General features: G+C 46.2%; 1 protein-coding gene across 1 annotated transcript in view; it reads right to left on the bottom strand.

The window, feature by feature from the left end:
* Positions 1-3278: 3278 nt before the first annotated feature.
* Positions 3279-8832, bottom strand: part of AREG (amphiregulin) — a 6289-nt gene continuing 735 nt past the window's right edge. Inside the window, exons 2-5 of the mRNA XM_010575582.1 lie at positions 8585-8767; positions 5751-5934; positions 5143-5301; positions 3279-3366 (exon numbers count right to left, since the gene is read on the bottom strand). Of these exons, the coding sequence (XP_010573884.1) occupies positions 3279-3366; positions 5143-5301; positions 5751-5934; positions 8585-8767 (614 nt within the window). The remainder of the gene's footprint in view (positions 3367-5142; positions 5302-5750; positions 5935-8584; positions 8768-8832) is intronic.

Raw genomic sequence — 8832 nt, forward strand, 5'->3', positions numbered from 1 at the left:
AGAGCTCTAATAGCAAATGTCTGTGGAAAAGCCGCTTGGAGAAGTGCTGTTTACTCTGGTAATGAAGCAAGTTCTCCGGAATGAAGTCTTGCAATCTTCCCAAGAGATGTTGCAATACATTTACCTGTACCTCAGCTACATACCATACAAGCTGCTTTCAAAGTCTGAGAACTACTTGCAAAGTCAGGAGGCCAAGGCAAATTCATCTCAGCTACTCTGGACAGGACTACACTCTGCTACACTGGGTACACAACTTGGGTCCTAATTAAAATTGGTTGTGCATTTTGGTTTGGTTTTTTTTCTCTCCCCTGCTTCAAGCTAAGCCACAGCCAGTGACACCTCTTGCATATGCTTTCACAAAAAGGGCCTCAACACAAAGTTCTCAATCATCTGCTTTATAACTGTGGTTTTAAAGCCAAACACTGCCTTGACGCTCATTTTTTCAGGCAACTCTCAACTTAGACCCCCGCTCACTGCTAGACATGTTTAGAGGGAACATCAGCACACAGTTCAACTAATTACCTGGGGAGGAAAAGGAATTCAAGGTAGACTGTGGAGGCCAAGGCTCCCTTTCTGTTTAGGGAGTCACTGACCTGAGGCTATTCTGCTTTTCCTCATTTATTTAAGAGCAAGTTTCAAGCCGCTGTCCAACTCCTCTCTGACTGCACAGAGAGTAAAGGCTCTCCCCTCTCCAATAGTCCTTGCTCTTTAGTCCAGTGCAAAGGGCCACTCATTTGCTCAAACTTCAGTTTAAGATTTTGCTTCCAACCAGGTGGCTCACTTAGCCCCTCCCTAATCCAGTAACTGAAGGATTCCTTTGTAGTTGAATTAAGTGGACTTCCTACAGAAACAAGTACTTGCATTTGCACATTTTGTTTACAAACAACTTGCACTCTTGTGAGAGCACCAAGCTCATACTTGACACATGGCTATAGTTCTTCACAGCCATACTTTGTGCTCTGAAGTGTTGAAATTCCTGCTTTGAGGAGAAACCGAGCTCTAATTTCATGTGTTTACATGTACTCCCAAGAGAAAGAAAAAAATCTTACCATGATTAGGTTATGTAAAAAGTTTAATTATAAAATAAATAAGTTTGTTATGGAAACATTAAATATTAAATACAGTAATAAATATTTACACATTTACAGATATGACTTAACAATTAATGGGTGTTTCTCTGCTACCAGAAGAATTCTGCTCTGTTTATACAGAACACATTCACTCTTCCAAGAAGAAACTGAACTCAAATAATACTCTGTGCTCAAGCCTGCATGGACAGTTCAAGAAACCAAGGACACTTGGGTCAGAAAAGTTTGAGGTAAGTTGAGTTCTTCGCACCGAAGGTAGAGCACAAGAGACCACTGCTTACAGAGTGTCAGTGCATGAATTTAATTCTTCACAGGAACAGGTTCTCAGTCAAGTTCAACTGACTGGATCTCATGTGAAGCATTTTATACTTTAAGTGCTGCTTAAAGCAGCATCAAGTATCTGGGTAACAGAAGTAGCTTTGTGTTTATAACAGATGTGTCCAAGCTTATAAGCTTGTTTGAGCATGGATCTTTTCCTTCAGATACAGAGCTTCAGATCTTGCATTTACTGTCTCAGCATCCTGAGGAGACTAATTCTAACTCAGGCTAGCGCACACGCAAATGGATAGCTCCACTCACACAACAAGTCCTACTGAATTCAGAGGGATTACTTTCCACACATACAGTAACAGAACCCAGGTGTGGCTGACAAAGATCTGTCACCAACACCCTGCAAGTCAGAACTAGAGATGAAGTTCTTTGAAGCTGATATCAACAGTGAGCACAGTGACAGCAGAATTAGGTTTTTCATCCACTGAGGTCTAGGGATGGAAGCCATCCAGAGCTCTTCCCTCTTCCACTTTGGGAGAGAGAACGGAATTTTCTCCCCTGCATCCATTCCAGAAAGCTACAACAAGCTCTCTCCCTTAGAGTCACAGAGCTGCCAAAGGAGACTTGCTAACAGAATAAAGTCCATCCACACAACAGCAGAGACTGGAGCTCCAGGACTGATAGAGAGGGCTCGGTAGCAGTAGTCTCTAGCAGGTCTTGATAGCAGGTCCTCTACCCCACAGCAGAAGCTCCTTCCATATCATTGTGCCAAGATGTAGTGGTAACTGTCCTCCCCAGCAAGCAATTCAGCAGCAAGTAGCATATTGACATCTCCTTGCAGCAGCCTCTGTCTTGATGAATCAGGGCTTAGTGGCAACAGCTCCAGCCCACAGTGTCCAGGTGGATGTGTCAGGTAGCCAGAGGTACCCTGCAGCTTGGCAGTGGCCACATGAGAATTGTTCTGTAAGGGGCAGACCAGGGACATTAATCACCACCCAAGGTATGAGCACTCTGCACTAGAACCACATCAAACCTACACCTGAGGCAGGCAGGTTAAGGATGTGCAAACACCTGAGGACACTCTGCTAGACACTCTTCAGCTTCAAGTAAGCTTTGGGCAAAACACTCCAATTGTCACTGGACAAAGCTGGACAATGTCTATAGCTGACATGTGGCAAAGCAAAAATCCCAAGTTCTGCCAGAACTTCTCAGGACTATCCTTTATGGTTTCCTCCTTCAGCTCGCAGTATAACTCCTATTCAGTAAGGGTCCTCAAGTCTGCTGTTAGGTACACTTTCGCTCAGAAGAAACCAACTTGCTTGCTCATTAAAATCCACTAGGTTTCTCCCAGGCATGATCCACCAAGGAGCTTTAGCACTCAGTTGCTATGACAATATGAAACTTGACTGAGAGGCTAACCATGGTGCTCAGAGAATTGGCAGCTTGGTCTTGGTTTACAGCCCCTAAGCACCAGAAACTTCCTGATGCCTTGCAGAGAAGACATGAAAATGCTCAGTACTTCTCTTATGAGGGGTGATGATTCACTTGGCTGCTGCACCATCTTCCATGATGGAAGTCTACCATGCTTTCTTGCACTAAACCTGCCTCTGCCCAGGTATTCAGGATTTTTTCTTCACAAGTCCACTTATCTCAGTACAGCTTCCTACCCTCACTTCTTATTGAAGACAGCAGCCAGAAAGTTAACAGAGCTGTTAAAGAACTAGCACAACTCGGGTGATTTTGGGAAAGCAGAAAACCAAGCCAGTCATTCACATGTAACCTATGTGTTTCAACGCACTTCAAGTGTTAAAAACAAACACTAGCTTTGCAAAACATGCATGCAATTCTCACATGGCTAACTCCAGCCTGGAAGGACTGGAAGGCATTTCCAATCAGCTTTCATACCTGCTTTCTCCCCATTTACACACCAACATGGCCATTTCTGTTTTCTTGTCGAAGTTTTTTCCTTTCTTCTTTCTCTTCATACTGAGGACACTTTTTCCTGACCCTGTGGAATTACAGCACGTTAGAGGTCATTTTGAACCTTGACATACATCCTGTTGTTTCCAGCCCCCACATCCTCTGCAGCATTTAGACTCGAGTCCTTTGAATCCTCAGGCAACTCCTCAGCAGCAAGAAGTTTCAAGCAAGGCAGTTTTTAAGCATTCAGCATCAAGCAGTATCTGACGATGAAGTCAAGGAGCCCCTGAGTTAGGCACTGCCAGTTTTGCCTCACAGAGCCAGGGCTTCTTGGCTTAAACCCATTTGGGTAACAAGATGAAGAGGGTTTATGGATGGAACTGCGCAAAGCGCCAGGAGGCTTCCTGGGGGACAGATTTCCTGGTGGCTTTAGTAAATGGCTGCAGGGACCAGACTGCCTTCCTCCTCCCCACAGCAGAGCCCTGCAGACTTCAAGTATCTGAAGTTCCCATCCCCTTGATGTGTCCCTTGAACACATCGTAAGCAAGCCACTAACTGATTTTCCCCCACTTTATCCAGTCTTTTCTAGTGACTGATCCAAACCGACCACCTACCTTGTCTGGATTAAAGTACAGACTCATGAACCTCAAGCTCATGAGAGTTCAGAGCACGAAACAAGTACAATCCTATTCCATGGCTCACTCCAGAAACTAACAATGATCATTTACTCTTACAGCACTACAGAACTGGTTATCTCTCCTAGCAGCAAGGAATGAGGCAGTGTTCAGAGAACAAGCGTTCATCCCAGCATTCCTCAAGTTCAGATCTAAATATGAAGCAACTGTGAAATGACAAATGCACACCTTGTTTCCTGAATTGCAGGAAAGAGTACAGCACGTACCCAATTCAGTTGATGTACTGCATCAGGACCTAAAATTAGACTGAACTTTTGAGTTTCACCTACAATATCTCAAGCCCTAATGTGGTGGAGCTGCAGTGTCAGAACTGGAGGACTGCTCCAATACTCAGGAAACGCTGGAGTCTGGCTTCCTGTGCTGATTACCTAACCTGAGCACAAACTCCCAGCAAACACACAGGCAAGAAGCAAAGGCACAGGCAAGCACAAGCTGCTGCATACTGCGTTTTAGCAGGTGCAAAGAATACTTCGACATATGGCTTGAAACATGTATCCAGAAAAGCTCTTCTGGTTTATTCACAACAGGACCCCAGATTCTGGTTACCCACCACACTAAACTGTCAGCAGTTGGTTAGGCTGGAATGGTTGTTCCCTCCATCTTAACAGGAAGTAGCACAGTACTTGGGACTGACAGCATTGACTTCCCCATCTGCTTCCCTCCCCAGTGTTAAGTATTTAAGCCCAGCAACGTCCATTAATAAACGGACAGTTGGAGCACCTTTTCCTTCCCTCCAGCTGTGTACCCAGTTGTTGGATAATAACCAAGAGTGAGGCTGTTACATTACTGCTTGCAGGCTTCTCCACAAGGATTAGGGCAGGCTCTGCTGTGTCAGCATTAACGCTCCTCCTCCACTTTCTGCTGATGTTCTGCACCACTCTAACTATCCCGGTTGTAGCAAGAGCAGAAAGGCTCTTTTTTTCCAAACGTAAGGGTCACAGGCTGCCCATAGCCAATAGCGAGACAGGGTAAGTGAACACTTAAGTCACTTAGGAACTCCTCAGACCTTGCTTCTACCCTCAAGACATATCCAAGCTGGGATAAGAACTCAGCCCTTTTGGATGCCTTCCACACAGGTAATTCAGATGACACATGCACGTTTTGGGTCTACTGGACACAAGACCTGCTTACGCTTAAGCTAGACAGACACCAAAGAGTATAATACTTACTGCACTATCACAATGATAAGTACAGTAATGAAGCTGATGCTTGAGAGCAGGACAGCGACCACTACCAACACAGTCTTCGAGTAGTCTGCCACATCATTCTTCCTTTGAGTCTTCATGAACTGTTCACCACAGCGCTCACCAAAAAAATCCTGATGACACCTGCAAGTAAACATGAACACAAGTTCTTATCAGCTCCGGTGCTGTCTGGAGCCAAGGACACCCACACACATTCAAACCTGACTTAGACATCTTCAGAGTTTCCCATGAATCTCAAGATGCTCGCTTCAGAGCGTGTTCATGAAACGCAGTCACTGCTCTAGCACAAGGTTTGTCAGCATTTCAACAAGTCGAGATTAGTTTGGGCGTGATGTTCCAGGAAGACACGCCTTTTCATTCTTTTGGTTTGAGTTTATGACCAACTGATGAGTTCAGTGGCTTGTTATGCATCTCAGATTCCATCATCACTTAATTTACATGGCAGAAAGATTCTCAGTCAAAATATGGCAGGAGATGGATCTATGCCAAGTTGACACTGATTTTTCTCTGAGCCCTCATACGCCACTGGCTCATGCCAATCACACCTAACTCACAAGGTTCAAGTAACTTACTTGCAGGTCACCATCTGGAGATGTTCTAGGTATATGCATTCACCATGGATGCAAAAGTTTTTGTATTCCAATTCACAAGGAGTCCCTTTCTTTTTGTTTTTCCCTTTGTTTTTCTTCCTTCTTGATTTGCCAGCATTCTTCTCACCCCCCCTCTTTGTTGGCTTGGGTTTAACCACAGGTTCAACTGAAAAAAGGACAAGATGACTCAGTCTAGCAATGCTAAAAAGCTAGATTCTGCAAAAATTGAATTACAGAATTTGGTGAGGGGTAGGGGCATGGTCACTGCAGGAGAATCTGTGACCAGGAAGCATAGGATGCAAGGGAGCATGCAGCTGGGCCTGTCACACCCAGCACAAAGGCAGCAAGCTTAGAAGCTCATGAAGCACAACTCTGCCACCGTTAAGTCCTGTGCAATGCAGGCCAAAAGCAGTACGAGCAGATGAGCTGAGAGAGCCACCAGAGATGAAGAACAGCAGAGCTGAAGGACTGCAGCATTTCAGAGCTTAAGATACTTGAATGAAACTGTGCAGGCCCAAGCATAGACCTGTAAAGAACACAGAGTTCACGCTGAGCCAAGCCATCCAGCAGTTATATCAAGTCAGATAAAAGGCGAACAGCCTCCATGGCTCTAAACTCTCCATTTGCATCCGTGATGAAAGGCATTATAACTCGCTAGATAGTCCTGGGCACTTGCAGAGGCAAGACGGCTTGCTATCCCAGTTAGCATACTTGTTTCTCCCAAATAACCTGCAGTGCTGTCTTCAGCAGAAGGTAGTTCGTTTCCAGTTCTCCTACTTTGAGAGAAATGCCGAGTGCACCGAAGGAGCGAAGGCAGGATAGTTTGCAAGAGTCGAGTTATTTGTTCTGCCGCTTACTGTTGCCCCTCATTATCTCAATTAAGACAACCTCTAGAAGAGTGTGGTTTGAAATGCTGGTGACTTAGTAGCCTTTGGATTTAAGCAAGGGCAATCATCTTCCTTTCACTGGGGAGAACAAGCTGAAGTCAGTCACTGACTAAAGGTCATAAGCTCCGTGGCTGCTCCATGCAGGTGTCAAAGCTCGATAGCATGGTTCTAGAGCAAGTTGGCAAAAGACCGGTTCTCTGAAAAAGCCATCCCTTTAACGCTAGCCATAAAGCAAGTCTTCAGTGCAACACTGTGCTATTCAGGAGTAACTGTTAACCAGGTGAGTTTGAACAGGTCTTAAGAACAGCAGAGCTATTTACAATACTCTACCATTTCCCTATTGTGCTCTGCAGACCCAATGAACATTATTTTTGGAGTATTAATATTTTACCCAGAGCACTACACATATAGGCAATCACCACAACAGGACACAACTGGATTTGACTACTTCATAACCCTGTATTTCTAGTGACAAGGCGAGAGCCTGCACAAAGAAACAAGGTGTAGTTCACTGTTGTCTAGACAGCTGATTGTTTTAACTTCTAGAGCAACAAGCCTGGCTTGAAGTTACTTAAAAGCAAAAACGCCTTCAGCAACCAGAACTCTGATTCAAATGGTATAAACTATATTAATATGTAAACGAGGAACACTGTTCCTGCAGCAAGGTTTCCTGTCCCTAGAAGTGTGAGCTTACCACCAACAGCCGAGGCCCCTATTCTGTCCAGTTCGACTTGCTATTTAGGTTCACACTTTCATAATTGAGGCCGTTTCCATTATTCCCTCTTCAAGGCTCAGCATGTCAGTTTGATCTCCGTGTCCCTGTCTGCAAGCTGCATAGCCAGGAAAGCCATCCGCAGCTGAATCATAACAGCTTGAAGGCTCCACAGATAAACCTCATGCCAAGTAGAAGAGCTGGTCTACAAACCAACCACGACTGGTAACAATTCTGGTTTCTGTGCAGTTATACAACACTCAAGTCACCAAGCCAGTAGTTTTACAGGACTAACTGCTCAGTAACTCTGACATTCCTGTTTACCCTGGGGGTCTTCAGCTGATAAAAAACTTCAGCAAGGGTCCATAAGTTCCCCAGACTGAACATCTGGAGCATGGTGCCCCTTCACCTAAGAGGTCCTTTAGTCTCATTCAAGTCTCAGGGTGTTCCCACAGGAAGAAAAAGAGTAGCCAGATCCACCCTAGAAGGCAACAACACCAGCCTACTAACATCTACAGAGGTTCAAATCACTCACCGGTACCTGGCTTGTATTACAACTGCACTTAGGCCAGAACCAACAAAATCCTCCCATCCCCATTGTCATATGGGCTATTCAGATCTCCTCACAGCTTAACAAGTGGACAAATAACAAAAAAATCACACAATAGCTATTGATAGTGAAGTATTGCCTGAAAGGTGCTTAACAAACTTTCCTCCAGCCTCTTAAGGGGGTTTAAGTGTCTGCTTTCCCATGAAATGTTAGTCAATTCCAACCCAAAGAATCCATCATGAGAAAACACCCAGGAAATCCTTGGAGCAAGAGAGGCAAGGTGTATAAATCCCACCTTTAGGGCCACACAGCACCCATAAACCCCACTGATGCTTCCATGCTAAGCAGGTGGCAGCTACCCGATCACAGCCCTCCTGTCAGGTTTATCGGGAGGAGAGCAGTACAGCAGGCAGTCAGCTCACCTGCAGCTTCCACACACCCCCGTCGCACTCACCCCAAGTTTTCAACCCCGTCAGCCTATTTTAAATGCAACAGTTTCGAGCAGAAGCACTCTTCTGCTCCGTACTCTACCAGCTGAGCGCAGCAGCCTTACGAGAGACAGAAGTCAGAAAGAAGTCGGTGCCCGCCACCGGAGAGCCCCCGGCCCCGCCGAGCTGAGAGCCCACCTCACACGCGGCCCCGGCCACCGGCGGGCTAGCCGACTCACCTCGGATCAAGTCGTCCACGATGTACTGGTGGACGGGCAGCGTCTCCTCATACTCCTCATCCTCCTCGTAATCGGGACCCGACACGGCCTCACCCTCGCGGGCCTCGGGCTCCCGCTGGCCGGGGTCCCCGCGCCGCTCCGGCTCCGTAGCGTTGGGGGAAGACCCGGCGACAAGCCGGAACGCTGTGAGACAAAATGGCGCCGTGGGCAAGGGGGCAAAGCGACCGCCGGCGCGCGACCCCCCCCCC

This window comes from Haliaeetus leucocephalus, unplaced genomic scaffold (genome assembly GCF_000737465.1).
Source record: "Haliaeetus leucocephalus isolate CR32 unplaced genomic scaffold, Haliaeetus_leucocephalus-4.0 Scaffold484, whole genome shotgun sequence".
NCBI lineage: Eukaryota > Metazoa > Chordata > Aves > Accipitriformes > Accipitridae > Haliaeetus > Haliaeetus leucocephalus.